The sequence below is a fragment of the Dipteris shenzhenensis genome, chromosome 19, assembly GCF_047967505.1.
Source record: "Dipteris shenzhenensis isolate YYH24624 ecotype China chromosome 19, Dip_SZ_1.0, whole genome shotgun sequence".
NCBI classification, from domain to species: domain Eukaryota; kingdom Viridiplantae; phylum Streptophyta; class Polypodiopsida; order Gleicheniales; family Dipteridaceae; genus Dipteris; species Dipteris shenzhenensis.
Genome location: NC_141614.1, coordinates 46,974,940 through 46,995,302, shown reverse-complemented (window position 1 = coordinate 46,995,302; position 20,363 = coordinate 46,974,940). Strand labels below are relative to the sequence as shown.

At 42.5% G+C, this 20,363-nt stretch overlaps 1 protein-coding gene across 1 annotated transcript; it reads left to right on the top strand.

Moving 5' to 3' along the window:
• The first annotated feature begins 214 nt into the window (after window positions 1-214).
• On the top strand, window positions 215-20,157 carry LOC147890551 (fimbrin-2-like). Its single transcript, XM_087390162.1, has 14 exons — window positions 215-497; window positions 788-958; window positions 1,051-1,289; window positions 1,496-1,667; window positions 4,828-4,866; window positions 5,001-5,069; window positions 5,174-5,290; window positions 5,378-5,589; window positions 11,322-11,468; window positions 11,582-11,781; window positions 19,013-19,167; window positions 19,305-19,401; window positions 19,529-19,620; window positions 19,759-20,157. Exons 1-14 carry the CDS (start codon window positions 411-413, stop codon window positions 19,885-19,887), a joined length of 1,926 nt encoding a protein of 641 aa, XP_087246288.1. The 5' UTR covers window positions 215-410; the 3' UTR covers window positions 19,888-20,157.
• The last annotated feature ends 206 nt before the right edge of the window (window positions 20,158-20,363 follow it).

The window sequence follows — 20,363 nt, the reverse complement described above, 5'->3', positions numbered from 1 at the left end:
GGGACAATGTTGAAAGGGAGAGGAAAAAGGCTGCACAAAAGGAGACATGGGGAGAGAGTGTGTGTGTGTGGGTCTTTGAGGACACCATGAAACCAAACCAAACCAAACCAAACCAAAGGAAACGAAACTAAACTAAACTAAACCAAAAGTGGTTAAGTACTTTCTCTTTTCTTGCTTGCTTTCTGTTCGTTCAACAAACAACAACAAAGTCTTCTTCACTATCAACTTTTCCCAGCAGCTTCTTCTTCTTCTTCTTCTTCCCCACTCTTCTTGCACGATCATTTTCCTTTGCTTCTTCTCCTCCTTCCATCTCTCCCTCCACCTTCTCTTCATCCATCTCTCCATCCTCCTCCACCTCTCCTCATCGACGTCCTCTCCTTCCTCTCAGCCTCTTCTTCTTCATCCCTCGCATGGCATCTTTCGGTGGCGTCGTCTTAACCGATCCTTGGCTTTCCACCCAATTCACCCAGCTCGAGCTCCGTAAACTCAAATCCCAGGTACTCCAAGCTCCCGATCTTCTTGTCGGACCCTCTTACCCTTCGCTGAGATTTTGCTGCTGTCGCTTCGTGACTTTTGAGTCCTCCGCACGTGATTTCGTCGTTGTCGAACACCCAATCCAGTGCTCAGATCGCCTTGCCAATGATCGAGGTGTTAAGTGTTGCTCACGTAATGCGCCCCGCGCAAAATTTGTTATGACACCTCTGTTTTCTTGGGTCAATTGAACTAGCGCTGCTCCAGACCGAGATTTCAATATCTAACAACTTCATCTTCTCGTTGCGAATTGCAGTTTGACTCTCTCATTGGACCGACGGGGTTGGTTTCCGCATCTGATTTAGAGACAGGAATGAGTAAGCTTAAAGTTTTCCAGCAGCCGATAACGTGCGACGAAATGGTCGCTATCACGAAACAGCAGCATTTGAATCTAGAGATTGGACTGGACTTCGAAGCTTTTCTGAAGGTAACTGCGCCAGCACGATCGCTCATGCTTGTGAATTTCCCACGAGTTGGTGTCGATTCTAAATGAAGCTCTGGATTTGTCATATGCTGCAGTTATATCTCCATTTGCAAAGAAGTGGGAACCCGAAGCTGAGCCCCCCGAAGAGTGCATCGGCCTTCTTGAAAACTGCTTCAACTACCCTTTTACATACTGTCAGTGACTCGGAAAAGAAGGCATATGTCGATCATATCAACACTTACCTCCGTGAAGATCCTGTTATGAAGAAGTGTCTTCCAATCGATCCGTCGGCAAATCAGCTATTCGACATTGCCAAAAATGGGATCCTTCTCTGGTGTGGAGAAACTTGGATTTTGGTCATAAGTATTGTAAGAAATGTCTTTCAAGCTTTTTGAATACTCGTGGCATTACCAAGTCCTGCCCGCAGAGAAGCATATCTGTGCTCTTGATCAAGTGTTTTGACTCCTCAGACGAAATCTGATTTTAAATTTTACTGTTTCGAATAGATCCCAAGGATTCTTATTTGTTGAATTTTTGCAGCAAATTGATCAATTTGGCGGTTCCTGGAACCATCGATGAGAGAGCACTGAATGTCAAGGAGCAGCTCAACCCTTGGGAAAGGAATGAAAATCATACTTTGTGTCTGAATTCGGCTAAAGCTATTGGCTGCTCTGTTGTCAACATTGGTACAGAAGATTTGGCAGAGGGTAGGGTAAGTTTCCATGAAATTTTCTATTATAATGCGTTCGAGGCCCCAATTGGATTGTGGAATTAGATGCGTTAAATGGCTTTATTAAGCTTTTAGCAATCGCATGCATTTGGATAGCACATTCCAAGCTATCAGAACTGGGAAACACCGATCATATTCTTCAATAGGAAAAGTCATCTCTGCATCTAATAACTTCAAGTTTCATATGAAGGGTAAACAACAGATGAAGGAAAGAAGGCTTCTTTACTCTTGCATCGAGTGTATCTGAGATAAACAGCTTTTAATTTACAAGTAGTGTTTCATGCATGGTGCAACAGTCTTTCCATGGCATCTTTATCGTCCATGTGTAATCTTTAAGCATGGAGATGACACACTTCTTTTCATTAGTTTAGGGAAATTGCATCATCTAATCACAAACAAAGGTGTAGGGCTAGGTTAACTCACGGCCAAGGCAATGCATTGAAGTCTCTTTTTTAGGAAAATCTTGTAAAGTCACATATCATTAGTCTCTGAGGACTCGTGTGTTATAAACTCTGAACCTTGGAGGAGGTCACACGAAATCTTTTGCATTGATCCTGAACAGCTCTGAAGTCCCTTGAAAATGACTCCACATGTCACACAAGGTACACGTGTGTTATATGTGAGTTTGGGAAATGTCATCCTCATGTGGCTGAAAGAGGATGTTTCTATCAATGTGGTGGGCCAAAGTTACGTAGGGTTTATGTAGCCTTGAACAATGCATTACATGTATTGTACTGTCTTTTGAGTCAAGACTTCAAAGTTCAGACTTGGGAGTAGAAACGGAGTTAAATTATGCATGATTTAACAATCAACAATCTTAGTTGAGAGACTAGATTATGGATTTCATCATCCATGATCCATCCATCAATTGTCCAAAACCTGAAATATATTTATGGACAAGATGTTAAGTGACAAGTGTGTCAAGAACTAGTTACTGAAGTTTATTGATAAATAAATAATAAAGTTAATACTATAATCATGCAAGGATGGTATAGAGATTTGAGTGTCTAGTTTCAACTTTTAAGAGGAAAAAGCAGCATGAATGATATTACTCATAATTAAAATGATGATATTACTCATAATTGAAATGACAACGCATTATGAGTCATGAATCATTACCATGTCAACATTGAAATAACAAAAGATAATGATAGATGGCTTATGAAGCTACCTACGCTCTCTTGGCTAGAAGTAAGGGAGACATACTCATTTCCCCCCCACCCCAAAACAAAAACAAAGGGCATACGTTTCTTTGAACATGAATGTTTCATCTTCAATGAGGAGGCGCCTAATGGAGGGTGCAGATTGAAGCACATTTTGGAGGGCTAGGATTGAAGCACATTTTGGATGGCTTGGATTGGACCGCCATTGCCCACTTGCAAATCAAGGGCCCGGATTTAAGCGCCTTTTCCCCTCATCTCATCCCTTGAACTACTTCCAAATCTAGGGCTTGGATTGAAGCGCCATTTGCAGTCATCTCCTCCCTTGGATCTACTAGCAAACATGTGGCCCATTTGAAGTGCATTTTCCTCTCATCTGGTCCATTAGATCTTTGTGTTGATCAAGGGTGGAGATTTGATCCTTCTATCCTTTGATGGTATCCCTTAGATTTACCCCTTGATCTAATGGCTAGGAGTGCTTTACCAAATTTGAATATATCCCTTGGATTGAAGATTAGATCAAGGGCTAGGAGTGAAGATCATGGGTCCAAACTCTGGGTTAGAGGTCTCCACACAATTAAATGCTTTTTTTTTTCAAAGAACACAATTAAATGCTTTTGTCAACTTCAACATGGCATTGCCCCACACCTGAGAGCACTCTCATTGGTACACCTCAAATTGCTCTCTATTCCCTTGAAATTAGGAAACACTAATTGGAGGCCCTTTTGAGACCCCAAATCTCCCCTAATGTGGCTAGGTTTGGAGCTGTGATGAGCCAATACTTATAGGCCGTTCAAGGGGCCTGTTTTGGGACAGATGATTAGGGCCCCTACCTAGTGCAGAGCTGTTCAGTCATGTAGTCGGTAAGGAGGTCTTCCAAGGGCTGGTTGGCTGGCTCTACAAATCGCCTTGATCAAGGAAAGGGAAGGAAGGCGGGGATGGAAATTATCACATATGGCCATTTACTTGAGCACAAGGCAGGCCCTGAGGCTGCCTGATCCTCAGCGAGGGCTAGAGCCAGCCACAAGAGACATGGCAGCAGATAAGCAGCAGTAGCAGGTCTGTGGCAGCCAGAACACCCATGCAGGCCACCATATCACCCACAAGTATGCAGCTGAAGGTCAGCCCGTGACACAGGCAGGCAGATTTGCAGAAGCCTTTTAAGGCTCAGATGTAGTCTCACAGATAAGATTGGGTTTTTGACAGACTGCTTCAGTCAATGGAAATGGCAGTTACAGACTAGTCTGTAAATGGCCGTCACAGACCATGCTCTAACTTGTCGAATTTAGTGTAGACACCCCAAACCACCTACTTAGAGTGGAGAGAAAAGTTATGGATAGATAATGAGAAAATAGCATGGCCTATTTGCCAAAAACATGTGGGCAGAAGACATCATGACTTGCATGGTACCACATATTTGGACATTATGAAAGACATTAGATAAAAATGGATGCTCAAGTATGTGTGGGTGTGTGGATTTGTATGTGTGAGAGCATATTTTTATACTATGGTCTACACCCACTGTTGGGCGCTGATGACGTCAGTGGGGATGTCATAGTAGCTAGTCCCTGCTATGCATGATGGAGTTTATGGTTTTCAACCTTGTGAGTGACTATCATGAGATTGAAACTACACTATGTTGTGTTTGAGTCTGGGAATGTTCCTGCATTCATCGAGGTATATAACATAATTAAGTACAAGAGCATAGGAAATTCCAAAGAAAGAGGACATGGACATGGACACAATCATGGACATAGTCATGAATCGGTTTTAGTGATCCATGTGAATGGCAGAAACAAACAAAGGATAGAAAGGCTAGGGCTCATGGTGTTCATCTTTTGTGACTGTCTATATGAATAGTGTTTCTTACATCTTTTGTTATAGGATGGACTGGGCTTAGCTGCATTGGAGAGATTCATTTATATTTACAATGTGTTAACATGACACTGATTCTGTGCTTGGTTGTTGCATTGGATCTGCAGTCTCATCTTGTGCTTGGATTGATTTCACAAATAATCAAGGTACTTAGGCTTCTTCAAAAATTCTCAGAACAAGCTGACATTGTACAATAGCTCTGCTCTCTTTTTATAGGTAGGACACACTACGAGTCCATTTTCTTGTTTATAACATCTCCCCCCCCCCCCCGATATTGCAGATTCAATTATTAGCAGACCTCAATCTCAAGAAAACACCTCAACTTGCAGAGATTGTTGAGGATAGACAGGTTACAAATTCTCATTTTGTTTGAAGGGTATATGGACTTGGGTTTACATCCCATAAGTTCTACATATATTAAATTTATGCCATTTTTTTATCTGTGGATGGCAGGAAGTGCAAGAGCTAATGCATCTACCCCCGGATAAGGTCTTGTTACGATGGATGAATTTCCAACTTCAGAAAGCAGGTTACGAGAAAGTGGTCTCAAATTTCTCATCTGATGTGAAGGTGAGATTTACAAGGCTATATTCTTGTGATTGTATTGTCTTAATCTCCTTTGTGTGCCTAATAGCTATATACATAATGAATCTACAGGATGGGGAAGCATATACAGTGCTCCTAAACATGCTCGCACCAGAGAGCTGTGATCTGAGCCCACTGCAGGTGGATGACCCATTAGAAAGGGCAAAGCTTGTATTGAAGCAGGCAGAGCACATTCATTGTCATAAATATCTTTCGCCAAAAGACATTGTGGAGGGATCTACGAATTTGAACCTTGCCTTTGTTGCTCACATATTTAAGGAGAGGTATTTTGAAAGCTCTTCAATCCTGTCTTTTATGCTGCATTGTCATGGCACACATGGAGACTCTAGCTCTTTTGATAGAATAAGCTCTCTGCTCATCATTTATATCTAAATCTTGATACAATTCTGATGCTTGGGCCTTCTTAGCAATCGATTTTTTTGTGGAAAGACTTGGGCCCTAACTTCGACATGCCTGTGTGAGTGTCTAGCAATTTTAAAATGTGAACATGAAGAAATTTAAGCTTTTTATGAGAAAATGTAGCCAGCTAGAATGCAAAACATGCAATATATTCACTAGACCTGCATCAACTGACAGTCATACACAATCTGTTCCACCAATTCCTTAGTGGCATAATTGCAATGAAGTTGTAACCCGGCTTGGCCTAACTAGGGATTCCCTAGTGGCATAATTGCAATGAAGTTACAACCAGGCTTTGGCCAATTCCCCATTATCTCTCAAAATTCCTTTACATGATTTTTAAAATTGTGTGCTTCAGTCACAGATTGCCTTTCTTCTCAAAATGTTATTGCAAAATTAATAAAAGTCACAAAAGACCATATTGAGTTTGTGTAATAATTGTTATTTACCATTGATTACTCTTCGTTGGAAAGTTGTCAAATACAAGATAATCATGATATTTTATGAAAATCATAGCAGGTACAAGTAGTCGGAATATAATGAAGTGATTTGTGGGCACGCTTGGAAGATGAAAGAAAAACCTAATGTGAAACTGAAGGTTATTACAAAGCATGTTCTAAAAGATAGAAGTCAATTACCACTAAATTGAATCCTTAAAAAGATGACCGAATCCAAGAGCATGTTTGGACATAAATCTCAACTAAGATTCAGCTAAGGAAGTTTGAAAGGCCAAAAGGAGGGGAAGAAAGGCTTGGTGAACGGTGGTAATTAAAGTACATACCGCATGCTGGTTTCCTTTCTGAGCTTGGAAAAGGTTCAAACTTACCAGCCGCTAAAATCACGTGTGAATTCTGTTTTCATTCACTGGATTTTTTTCAAAAAAATCTTGTTATTAGGTGGACTCAAAAAAGGTCTTGTTGGTTAAGGAAGCAAGCAGGGGAAAGAGGACCCCCCATTCTAACCTTCCCTTGGACAAGCTCACCAGGATTCCCTGTATTGCAACATTAAGGGCAGAGGATGAGGGAGATGTAATGGCCATTCGATGTACTAGTCACCTTGTGAAGTTTTCGTCGATGTTGCGGTCTGCTGGTATTTTATCTAATTCTTTCTATCTTAAGCATTGCGTTGCCCTATCAGCTAGATGATCTAAGCATTTTTTGCTTGGATGCTCGTTTGGGAGAGACTAAAATGAAATTGTATAGTCTTCACAAGCAGTAGTAGCTTGAATGCCCAAGAGACTCCTCGGGTCTTTAGAAACCCAGTATAGCTGCTTATGCTTGGGCTCTAATGACGACATAAGTGTTGCTTTGCTTGCTAAGTATGTCTTCCTTTCGTTTTTTGTAAAAGTTATTGTTTACCTCTCTTTTCTTCTCTTTCATTTTCTCTTTTATTTTTAGTGTAGATTTTTTATCTTTAGAACAACAAAAAATCTAAATTTGTATGGTTGGACTTATTCTAGTCTTACAAAGGTATATTTTATTAGCCTTCTCCTTTAGTGCTAGCCTTTGTCATGGCTGGGTTTGCCCTTCACCTCCAGAGTGCCAACAGAAAATTAGTACGAAGATCTTTGTTATAAATGGATTCTCAAGTGTGTGTGGGTGTGTGGATTTGGTGTGAGGGCATAGGTTTATACTATGGTCTACAACCACTGTTGGGCATTGATGACGTTAGTGGGGATGTCATCGTAGCTAGTCCCTACTATGCGTGATGGAGTTTATGGTTTCAGCCTTACGAGTGACTATCATGAGATTGAAACTGCACTATGTTGTGTTTTTAGAGGATGAGTTTGGGCATGTTCCTGGAGCCATCTAGATATATTCGATGTACGAGTCCTAGTCAAGCTAATGAATGGAGTGCCACATGGTATCTCCTAAGGTCATTGCTCTAAATGTGGTGGCTGCACAAACATGGAAGCACTCAATGTTGGCAGTGCCCACATAAAGGGATGACACATGGGGCAGCTGGAGGATTTAACCTCTGAGGATCCCTTCCTCTTCTTTGGAAGAGATTGATAGGCAGCTTGTCATGTCGAATCTCATATTTGATGCTCATGGAAGACCTCTTCGTACTTCTGGTTACCTACACACGTTGAGATAACCTACTTCCTCTGTGGGCTCTTGGAAGGATTTCAAAAACGTCTAAGCTTTAGTTGGTAAGTCACCTCAAAGGAAGTGCCAGAAGGATTGAGCAAATTGATGCAACCCTACCCTTGGATTGGGTTCTCACAGATAGCAGGTCTTACCATTGCTCTATATGGCTTGGGGTGTTTACGAGGTCAAGCATCCCTCTTGAGGTCCTGGGGCTTTGGCTAGGTTCAGATGGGGATGCCTTGGCTTTCAATGTTCACTCTGGGGACAGGTTAGCAAGGTCCCAGGATGAGGATATATTTCCGAACGTTGTTTCTGATCCTGTCAGAGTTTTGGGTCATGGGGATACCCTTGAATTCTTGGAGGATTTGTCTTTACGGAGGTGTCACATAAAGTATTTGTAGTGGGGCATGGGGAGTGGGAGTGGATTGATTTAGGGAAACATAAGGAGAGCCTCTCTTTCTTTCCCTACACAGTTAGCAATTGTAGGAGGTTTTAGCTCAGTCTTAAAGGCTGGAAGCCCAGCTCCTTACTGGGAGAATTTTCAGATTCTATATTGCAGAAATCTTTTGGAGAAGACTCTGGAAGTCCCTCGGATATAGAAAAGTCACTATTTTCTTTTGGCTTTCTAATGGAGGGATTGCAGTGAATTTGTGGAGGTCCAAGTCTGAATTAGCCCCTACTTGTCCTCGGTACCTTTCTACAAGGATTCCATTCAGCATTGTTTATGGGATTGCAGACATGCAAAGTTAATCCAGAAGCGGATTGCTAGACTTTTCAGTATTTTTGTTCCCTCTCCCTTCTTCATGACTTGGGGCTCGGTGGCTTGGCTCTCTCGTTCAAGGCCTCAAATCTTTTAAAAGGTGCATAGCTCATCTTGGGCTCTTTCGGTTTGACAACACTTTGTTGAGTCATGCTCTTTGAATGATGTTTACACTTTTCCTTATAGACTTGTTGGATAGTTTGTGGGAGATCTTAGCGAGCATTTCAGTTTGGTAGATCCAGATGCACAGAGGTACTTGATGGCTCCCAAGTCAACCCTTCCTTCTCACACTCTGGCCAATATTGGAGAGACAATTCACGCACTTTGATGGCTCATTTAGTTGAGCGTGCAAGGGTCTTCCCAGGTGGCCTCTGCCAAGAGGACTATCTGGAGTGGCTCCCCTTTTTTCTTGGATTCTGTCACAGATTTAAGATGACATTTTCAGTCTCAACCTTGGTGCATGAGTAGCTCTCCTTGATGAGTAGGTTTTGTTTCTCATGCTATGCATGATGTGCTTTTGCCATGAGCATTGTTCTTGGGCCATACTTAATAGTCTTTTCATTGGAAAAAAAGGGATGACACATGGCATCTTGTGGTGAACCCATGGAACTTGGCCAATAGGGGCTATTTGATCCATGTGCAATGTAAGGATGTAGGAGCCCTTCTGCAATTCATGTGCTTGCTTTGAACATTCGGGGTACACGTGACAATTGCATAGCTGAGTGTCATAATGGTGGTGGACCAAGCAATTGATGTCAAAGTTATCATCCAATAGTAAGATACGTCTCCCTTACCATAAGGAGAATTAGAGGCATGAGAGGCATTGTGGCACACCTCTTACGCATAACAGACATGCCTTTTTTATGTGTGCAGGTAGGGGATTGGGTTATGCATGAAAGATGAAACTTGAGGTTGTTCAAAATTTGAAAGCGGAGATTGGGTAGGCTATTGATGTTGATAAGTTGTATTTTCCAGTTATAAGAACACAGGTCAAAGCATCTCATACCTTGCATATGCAGATTTCCAATCTTTGTAAACATGCACACGGCCCATACATTGATATGCTTATGCCCTTAGTCTCCCTAGCTCTACCTTCTCGGATCTCCCTCACTACAATGCCTCTCCATTGCTTAAGGTTGTGATCTCATGCTTGATGTTCATCTATGTTCAGCCTCTCATGCTCATCCACGCTGGAGTGCTTATTTTGCATGATGAGTTATGTAATAAACATCTCTAGATTCTAGCCTCATTTCTCATTGCTCAAGGCAATTTGATTTCTGCAATGCAGGCTGAGCAATGATGGTTATGTCTTCTATGTGTGCAGATGCATGCCTTATGAATCAGTCTTTTAACTCTAATCCCCCCCCCCCCCTTCCCCCTCTCCTTTTTCCCTCTTGGAAAAATAAGATGTAAAAGCATGACTTATGCCTCTAAAATTTAAGAGTGTTTAGAGTCTTGTACCTTACACCTTTACCACCTTACGTCCTCCATGCATTTAATAGCATCCACCTAGATCCAATGTTCTATTGGCCGTGCCAATTGCGTGCCCTCAGATCACAAAGAAGGATATAAAGTGTAGAAGAGGCGCGACACGTAGGCCATTGGATGCCCAATCCATTCATCTCTACCATCCACAACATAGAAGGATCTAGGGCATGCATCATACCGTTAGAGGCATTTGGGAACACTTCTTACATGTAAGAGGCATCCAATTTATGTAAATAAAATTTTTATTTTTTCTCAAAAAGTTAAATTATCATCATCATTATTTATTATTATATTTGTAGTATTTACTATTTTCTGTTTGTCTTGGATCTTGGTTTCTGGAGCCTAGGCTATACAATGTAGGTTGATGATTGATCAATGATGGTAACTGGTTATTAATATTGATGTTCATTGAATCATTGTTTCCTTTCCTATGAGTACGTGTACATGTCTTGTGAATATATGACGGTTTTGTAGTCTACTCCCCTTCCCTGTGAAACTATAGAAAATATAAATAAATATAATGCCTCTTATGCCTCTAAAATTCAAGGGTTCTTAGAGTCTTGTACCTTACACACCTTCTATGTCATGCCTCTTACTGCTATGATCCACAACAATTCCAACGGTGCTGAGCAAGCATTATTTCCAGTGAAATTATTCCCTCACTACCACCTTGTCCCTTAGGAATAAGCAATTCACATATTCTTAAAACCCCCCTTGTGAGGGCGTTTTTTAGTCCATATCCCCCCTAATGTCCTCCACTCATGTTGTCTGACAGCATGGATTTTCATTCGCTCTCGTTTATCACAATAAGTAGATTTGTCTTGGTTGAAGTTTCTAATTTAGTCTACCAGATTTTACATTGATAATATGCTTAAATCCAAAGCATATTGAGCGTACTTTTTGAAGATTATGTTTTGGCTTCTATTACATTGCCATAATTGAAGCCAGGTTGACAGAGACATTGTTTGCTAGCTGTGTACGAGCTTTTGATAAACCTTGACAGCTGAGAGGGACCCATTTTTTTGGCTGCATGCATGAAGTCTTCAGGTGGACTTGATTTCACTCATTTTTCATATAATTTAACCTCCTGATGGTAGGTCTTTCTTGTATACTTAATTGGGCGTGTTCCATACACATGATGGATATAGTTGTGTTTTTTCTTTGCTGGAGTATTCTTTTTTGGAATCTAACAACAGCAGTAAACAGTAACTAATGTTAAATATCATTGATGAGTAGTTATTTTGTGTTATGCTTACAGGAATGGGTTGACAAACAAATTTTCCTTCGCAGAAATGATCTTTGATGATGAGCAGGATTCTAGAGAAGAGAGAGCTTTTCGTATGTGGATCAATAGTCTTGGAGTTGAAGCATATGTCAATCATCTATTTGAGGATGTAAGAGATGGGTATGTGCACTGGCTGTGCTAGGGGCATCTTCTTTCACAAAGCAGAATCTTGTGATCTAACGTATTCTGCGCAGCTGACAGATTGTTTGAGTTTGACTGACTGAATTATGTAGGTGGGTGCTTTTGGAGGTCCTTGAGAAGGTTTCCCCCGGATCAGTCAATTGGAAGCGAGCAAACAGACCACCAATCAAGATGCCTTTCAAGAAGGTTGAGAATTGTAACCAGGTTATCAGCATTGGAAAACAACTGAAATTCTCCCTTGTAAATGTGGCTGGGAACGACTTTGTTCAAGGAAACAAGAAATTGATCCTTGGTATGGCTTCTCCATGCACAAAAATGTTTGTGTGTTTTCTCAATTCTACTTTGTTATAGTTTTGAGAAAGAAAGTGGACTTGTATTAAGTATGATCAAATTACAAGAAATTACGATAAAATCCTGTAGAAGCCGCATAAAAATCCATCCAGAAAAGAGGTAAGGCTGTTTCAAATTTGGAGAGTGGAAATGCAATGAAGACCTAGTGGTGGTATATGAGAAGAATAAACAATGGTTCCACTCTCTCTCATGAAAGAAGCTATCTTGGCCAGTGGTGTGTGTAATGAGTACTGAATGCTTCCCCAAGTGGCCATGAGGGTGTTGATAATGTCCTGCCAAATAGGGTGACCAAAAAAGGACTGGCAAAAGGCTATGAATGCGGCACTCTCAGACAAATTTCAAAACATCTTGGGATTCCCCCACCTAGAAATTGCTGCCATTGCTCTTTTGGCATGCCGTTTTCAGCTCCAACCCCTTCCTCTCTTCCCTCTTTCAACCCATCTTCCCTTGTGCCCTATTGGACAGTTTAGGGCTTTTAGAAGCTCGGGTTAGATAGTGTGGAGACAAAAGTGCCACGCATGGACAAGTAATTCAAAGATAGATCAAGCACATAACGTCTGCAAAACCACAAATGAGCTCAAAGTCAGCTCCCGTGAGGCCATAGTGTGTGCATACAGAAAGAGTGTTTGAAGCTCGATTCAGTCCCCAAGCTCCATAGTCTGAAATTTGAAAGACATCCAAGGTCCGGAATCCAAGGAGGGGGTTGGGCCATATCTGGGACCCAAATCCAACATGCCATCCACAGACCTGGATTTCATGGACATTCAAGACACAAATCCATGGGTCATTTTCAAGTTTGAACCCAAAAGTCATACTCAAGCCATCTGGTGGCTCAGTCTCATCCTTCGGACCCGATGATTAGTCAAGGGCCATCGACCCTTCAAGGAGTGGACCCACAAGGTACCGGGTCATTCTTAAAGGCTTGAATGTAAAGGTCAACCCTTCAATGCCAGAATCCTCACAACCAACCATTAGTGCCTATCTGTTAGGTCAACACCGTAGGTGCACCTATTCTTGGGATCTAGTTCTTAACTTGGACGCTAGCTAGAAAGATCAAGGTGAACCGCATCCAATCCTAATTGAGTCTGCACCACCATCAGTCTTGCCCCCTTCAGATGATAAAAGTAGGCCATGGGAAGAGTTCAAGCTGCTGAACTAGAGCCAGTAGTTCACGGCTTTTGCAATAGAACTTAAAGGCTCCATACGCAACGGTCATCATCCTTGTCGCAGCCCCTTATCTCAAGAAGCAAAGTGCCAACGTTGAGCAGCTCAGAGATTAGGCTCTTAGAGGTAAGGCCGAATGGGCCTCAATCATTGTCTCCAACTCCATCTAGATCACGCTAGTTGAAGGAGTTCCAAGGTTTGAGTGCGAGATCAGTCATCTCGGATGGAGGGTCTATCTTTCAACACCCTGGCTTAGAGTTCGAGGAGAGTCAAGAAGGCTCCACTTGCTCTCTTGTGAGGCATTTGGAAATGAGGTCTCAAGACCACTTTGGGATTGCAACATGGGCCAACTTGGTTGCCAAATAGTAAGAACTTGGTGGTTGCATACATCAGGGTAGGGCTGACCATTCTACACAGCTACATCTCATTGAAAACGACATGGGCTGGCCAAGTACCCTTGTACCTATTTTTCAGAAGCCTAACCCTCACCCAATGCACCTTTTGGAAGAAATATATATTGGATCCATGGATCGTGGTGTATGTCATCAGCGTGCACAATTGTGACTTATTTGGAAGCACATGAGAATCCCTTTGAAGAATTTCTCCTCCACAATCCGCAAACCCTATCTTTCTCCTTCAAATATCCTTGCCTTTCCATAATCGTGCTTCCCTATTTGTAGATTGCAATTCAATGGAGTGGCAGTACAATAAGGTGATATTGCAATATGACTTGTTGGCATCTCCTCGAGCATTAGTTGTGCTCATCACAGCGTTATTCTGCAGTGCATTAGTCAAACCATGAAATCTCTCCAGCATTCAATAAGAAAATCATTATAGGAGCAAAATTCAATCACCACAGAGCTACAATGGAAGAAAACAATAGAGAAGCACTCCAATTGGCAAGACAAAGTACAAGATCACTTCCACAAGTACCCAAGGTCTGTAAACAGAAACAGGGCTTTGGACCAAATGGCAATTCCAAGAAGATGCCTTGGAACATGTTAGGGTTAGTCATCTCCTGTATGTATATAGAGACTAAGTCTGCAATCTGGGTGTGCCTGCCCAAACAGAGGTGTAGTTTGTGAGTCCTTTCTCACTGCGTTTTCTGTAGGGTAGTTGGGAGTTTAGCCAAGACACATTGCCAAGGCTAACTGCTGGATGGAGTGCTGCACATTGACCTGGGATTAGGACTGGTTGGGAGGGTGTTAAGGGCCAGATTTGGCCAGCCTCTTCAGATAGGGTTGTTGACCACCCAACCAGGTTGGGTGACCAGACTCTTTACTGCATCGCACATGGATGAAACCATCGCCAGTGTCTTGATGGTGTGGTGACTATGCATGTAACATTAGAGCAAAGTTTGCTGCTGGAAAGCATTCGGGACTGATGGAGTTTGCTGCTGAAAGGCATGGATAGTTCGGGTAATAAAGCGGTTAAATAAGGCGAATCTGAAGGCGTGCCCTGTTTGAGGTGAAGGTGAGTTTCTGGAGAAGGTTGTTGCAAGGGTGGACATCACGGGATTCAAAACTTCTTGGAGAAGCTGTCGTGGCAGCCTCTCCTCTCTTCCTACATTCCCACCCAGCCTCGCTTCTCTTCTTTCCTTAGCCACCCTATCTGTTCTTTCCCACTCACCTTCCCTTTCACAAGAGCTAGTTCTTCTCACCTTTGAGATGGCTCATTTGTTGGACATGGCTTCCCACATTTCTTGTAGACCGACAGTCGGATGGCAACAACTACGAGGTGTGGAAGGATGGTGGAATTGGTACTGTAGTCATACGATTTGCTGACTTCATCCTTGTCAGATTTCAAATGCTAGATCTGACCCAGGTATTTCTTGGGATTATGGAGCTGAAGGAGGCAGAGACATTGGCCCAGTTGTGGGATCAAGTAGATGCTTGTGTTCACTCTTTCATTTTTGTAAATTGTACTCTCAGAAATTAACCACGTGAAGCACATGACGTTGGCAAAGGGGCATTGAGAGCATTTGCCGGTGTTCACTCTTTCATTTTTGTAAATTGTACTCTCAGAAATTAACCACGTGAAGCACATGACGTTGGCAAAGGGGCATTGAGAGCATTTGCCTCTTCAAGAGAGTCTCTCTTGAAGTCCAGATGTGAATGTTGAATCCTGCAAATGTAGCAACATGTAGGATCTTATGAACAAATTGCAGGCACTTCAACATGAGGTACTCCATGCAAGCAAGGAGATTTCCTCAGAGGACATGGCCATTACGTTGCTGTCCCACCTATCTTCCTAGTGTTCAACATTCTATTCTTCTCTCACTAGTGACTTGGGAGGAGATTGGACTTATGGTTCTTGATCAAGAGGAGGCATTGGCTGCCCTGCAAGACAAAGGATAGAACAACAAAGGCAAGGGGAAGTGGAAAGCTTCTCCATCCGTAGAGAAGAAGTCTAAGGCTAAGTAAGAGGCCTTGAAGACAGAGCGAATGTGCAAGCACGGTGGCACGAAGGGCCACCCTTATCATTATACCTGTAAGGGCACTGCCTCCAATAGTGGTTCCTCATTGCTCTGGCCTTTGTTCATATACAAAGCCTAGATGCTCCATCCACTTTTGGAGGAGAGGGAGCTGCTCTGACTATTGGTGATTCATGGGAATGGATACTTGATATGTTGGAAAGGTCACCTCCCCATCTGTAAGCCCCCATATGAGGAGAGCATGGGGGGGGTGAAACTAGGGTTTGAGTGTCTGTCACATGGGCATCTGATTGGATGCCATGTGGACAAGAGCCAGAAGGGATTGAGTGATAAGATGGGGCTGCCACATGGACAGCATCTTGGCTGTCATGTGGGTAGCACATCTAGAGCTGTTGTGGGCAAGAATCAAAGAGATGAAGGGTACCTGGAGCTAGGATGGATCTACAGCAGCAAAAGGCGAAGCAGTAGCCAGCACAAGGAACCCGAAATAAAAAGCGATCACATGGCGCTGACATCTACAGGGTGTACAGCTCTGTATGGAACTGGAAAAGGGCCTGGCAGAGGCGCAGTTATGGCAGGATGTGCAGGCGCAGATGTGGAGCAGCAAATAGGGCTGCTAGGGGGCAGTGGCATGCTTTATATAGGGCTGGGCCCTTGCCTAGATTGGAGGGCTAAAGGCCCTAGAAGTGTGGGGCCAAAAGCCCTGGGTTGTTAGCCCTTATAGGGCTGGACCAGCCACAGACTGGTCGGCCAGTTTGCTGCAGGCTGGTCGGTATTTTTGCCAGCCCTTGGGGCCCTATAAAAGGTCGTCCTTGAGGCCTCACTTCTTATCACTTGGAGCAGCAGTTCAGGGAGGAGCAGGAGCAGCAGATCAGCCACTTGTGGGTCTCTATCCAGAAGGAGACAAGAGAGCCGTAGAGCTGCAGACCTAGCTCAGAGTGCTGCCCACCTAGGCTGGTGCAAAGACAGCAAGGTGGAAGGGATCTGGACGGAAAGTCTACAAAAGCTCGAGGTGGAGCACGCGGGCTCGAGTCTAGAGATAGCCAGCAGATAGGAGAAGGACCTTGTGGTAAGATCAGAGGACCACATCATTGGTGGGACTCTGGATTTGTCTCTTTTGTATTGTGTCCATAGTTGTGGACGGAAATATATATTTTGGTGGTTTCTCTATGTGGTTGGTTCATTGTCTATTGATGAGTCTGCACATCTATTGAATGCACATAAGTAAAGAAGTTTGTGATTCCACACCCGCACCGCACACTGTGTGAGCTCCTGGGCATTACTATAAGTCTTCCGCTGCGTGTACCCTCTGTTGGGTATTTTCTAACATCATAGTGGTGCTTCCAGGCACATGACACCATCCTGTGAGCTATTCAAAATCTTTGGTGGGAGTTAGGTCACACTACATTGGAGAAAATTCCACTATTCTAGTCCGAGGAGAAGGGCAGCTCGAGATCATTCTTGATGTGACACGATCTCATAACTCCTGAAATCATAGACCTGTAGAACAAGCACCAAAAAACAACAATAGAAACAACATGGATGGCTGACCACCCAACCATGACGTCTGCGAGGAAAGAACTTGAGAAACTCCGATGTCCCCTCCAAGCCACAAGCTGGGCTACTGGCACATCTTCCAATAGGTCCTAACCAGCCTGGCGTCCTATACCACTAGGTGTGCCCAAGGGCCTTGGCACTGCTGCTGGGTCTTGGGCTACGCTTGGAAGTAGGCGCATGTGTGAACATGATCCAGGATCCAGACCGGCAAGGAAGAATTGAACTCCCTCTAACTTGCACTCAAAAAACTGAAAATCTGGGCTCCTTATATAGGTCTGGGCTCCTTATATAGGCTCGTTCCGAGTGCGCCAAAAATAGCGGCAACTCTAATTCAAACCCTAATCCATCTGGGCCCTTGCAACTCAACTAGAAATCCCTTGCCTAACCCCAAGCCTCCCCAGGGTTCTTGAGCTAGTCTTGTGCACCTAAAGCACATGTCGGATACGGTCCATGCACATGACATACTCCCCCTCTTCTAAGAACTCACTCTTGAGTTTATAAGAAGTCTGGAAAATCTCTTTGAAAAATAATCAATGTCTCCCATGTAGAATCCCCCTCAACATGATCATTCCACTTAATCTTTTATTTTGTGATTGTCCTATTTCTGACTTGATGTTCACAAAATCCAAGAATACTTTTAGGTTCATGTGGTACAAAGGTTAAATCTTCAACCTCTATAAATTCTTGAGGAGTTACCAACTGATCCTTAGCACCTAGTACTTCTTTTCGTCTATTGACATGGAAAACTAGATGAACCCTTACATTAGTAGGCAATTCTAGTTCATATGTAACATGTCACAAATCTTCTTTTTATCTGAAATGGATGACAATATCTAGGGAGTACTTAGGCTTGTAGATTCCTTGGGAACTCGTAAAAATACCATCGTTCCTTCATAAAACTCTCTCGGGGAATGATGTTTATTAGAATAACATCTATCCAAATCTTGGACAATTCTAAAAGACTCCTTGGCCAACTGCAGCATTTCTTGCATATCTTGCAAAAATGATCTTAGTATCATTCTTGATTCCCTTGAATCCGACCATTACTGGTGACAAACTGCTAGGCCAATTGACTTCACGTAACAGTCGATTTAGTAGGTAAAAATCTAGCCATCTTTGTTAAATGATCTACCGTATCCCATCTGGCATCATGACTCTTTCGCATTCTTGGCAAACTTGTGATAGAATCCATGGAAATTACTCTCCTATTTATTACCAGGAATTCGCAACGGTTGTAATAAACCCGCGCTTCTTAGGTGTTTGGCCTTGGTGACTTGACAAATTCAGCAGCCTACTACATAGTTCTAAACAAATTCCCTCATCTTAGTAGAAAGTATGCTTCACCAGAGATGATGTCCTATGTAGCCCTGGATGTCCTGCACTAGGTGCATCATGACACTCCCAAAGAATCTTGGATCTAAGATCCGACACGTCTAGTACACAAATCTTTTCATTTCGAAATTCCGAATCACCCACTGACCTCCTTCTGCTTGTATTCTAGATGGCACAATCCTTGAGGCTTGGTCAATCATGGAGCTCCCAGCTTGGACCTTCTACCAATAAGAACTGAAATGACTCAGTTTCGCAAAGCCCTCTCAAGGATTGGAATAGATAAGAGGATATCTCAGTGAATGACATAGCATTTACCATCTTAATTCGACTAAGAGCATCTGCCACACTATTTAGGAAACCCTCTTGATACCGTGTAGGCTGAATTACAGGCGTGGAAGGTGTAGGCTGCTGGTGGAAACATCTACTTACCTCTCTATATGTAGTTCATGGCTCGGTTGTGAGTCGATATGCTGTTCATCCGAGATGTAGTCCTCGTTGGAATCTATAATACAATCTTTGCTTTCTGTTCATCTATTCTTTGTTATTGCATGCAATTGTGGTGATTAGTTTTAACAGCTTGCCTTTCCTTAACTTTCTATCTAATTTATCAATGCAGATGCATGCATGTGATTTTGAAATTCCTGTAATGTATAGCTAAGCATCATAATTTTGTGGTACTGTACAGCATATCTCTGGCAACTTATGCGACATAATGTGCTTCAGCTACTTGATAACCTGAAATTTCACGGTAATAAGGAAATATCAGATGCTGACATTATTCAATGGGCAAATGGCAAAGTAAAGAGTGCGGAGAAAGAATCTTGCATGGAGAGCTTCAGGGTAAACTTGACATTAAATCTTTTCAAATTCATCCTAGGACTCTATGTAATCCCTGCTTCTCTTGGGAAAATGTTCTGGTAGTCTGTAATGACCTATAATATTATATTTTGCCACATTTGCTGTTTGGGTTTGAGCAGGATAGAAGCCTCTCAAATGGAATATTCTTTCTTGACCTCCTTGGGGCTGTTGAACCGAGGGTCGTGAATTGGAGCCTTGTTACAAAGGGAGAAACTGGTATGTTGTACCCATCTTCTTGTGGATATGTTGCACATCTGTTGATGTGTACGCTGCATAATATGGGTTAATGTTTCTTCAAGATAGAATTCACAGGTGACAGTGACATCTCTTGGAATATTTGCAGAAGAAGAAAAGAAGCAGAATGCCAACTACATCATCAGTGTCGCAAGGAAGCTTGGTTGCTCTATTTTTCTACTGTGGGATGACATTGTGGAGGTATTAAGGATGAGATACTCATCATGACTAGTTCACATAGATTTCTTTTGGATCTCAACATCCACAGTACCTAAACCATCCAAGCATCATAGTGAAGATTGGAAACCTTGATGCTAATGTATCTGTGCGTTTTTCCAGGTGCGTCCCAAAATGATATTGACCTTAATAGCAAGTATCATGGTTTGGAGTCTATCCCATCCTACTGAGGAATCTGAAGAATTATCTGCTACTGAAGAAAACGGGAGCAGGTCCACAAAAGGGCAGTAAATACCTTAAAAGAAAAATGAAGTCACCATTTTTAATTGATTCATTCATTCATCAGTTTTCTTGCATCATCAAGAAAAATTTTGTTGTAACATTTATGGGACATTTGCCTCAGGGCGTGCTGAATCTTAATGTAAAAAAGCATACAAAGGTTTCATAGGTTTGTGGTGGTATTGTGAACCTGGAGCGCATACTCTCCAGTCGTGTAACATAATGAAGAGTGTACTTTATCAATGTAATGTAAGTTATAGAAGTTGTCGCAACTTTGGATCAGGTGTGTTAAAGAAATTGGTAAGGCTTTCTAACCAATGTGCAGTTGCTTATTTACACATCTTTTGATTGGGCTTAACAGTTTTAAATTGCCAGAACAAAATAGCAGGCATATTTTTTTTAGTGTAGGTGGAACTGTTCCTGATTCACCAACTGGACCAGGGGTCAAATTTATGGATCATTCTCCCTGCATGTGAGAACTAACACTA

Coding starts and splice junctions, on each gene's coding strand:
- LOC147890551 (XM_087390162.1), top strand. CDS start 411: ATGGCATCTTTCGGTGGCGTCGTCTTAACCGATCCTTGGCTTTCCACC. Junction 4,867..5,000: donor TGATTTCACAAATAATCAAG/GTACTTAGGCTT, acceptor CCGATATTGCAG/ATTCAATTATTAGCAGACCT. Junction 19,402..19,528: donor TGTTACAAAGGGAGAAACTG/GTATGTTGTACC, acceptor GAATATTTGCAG/AAGAAGAAAAGAAGCAGAAT.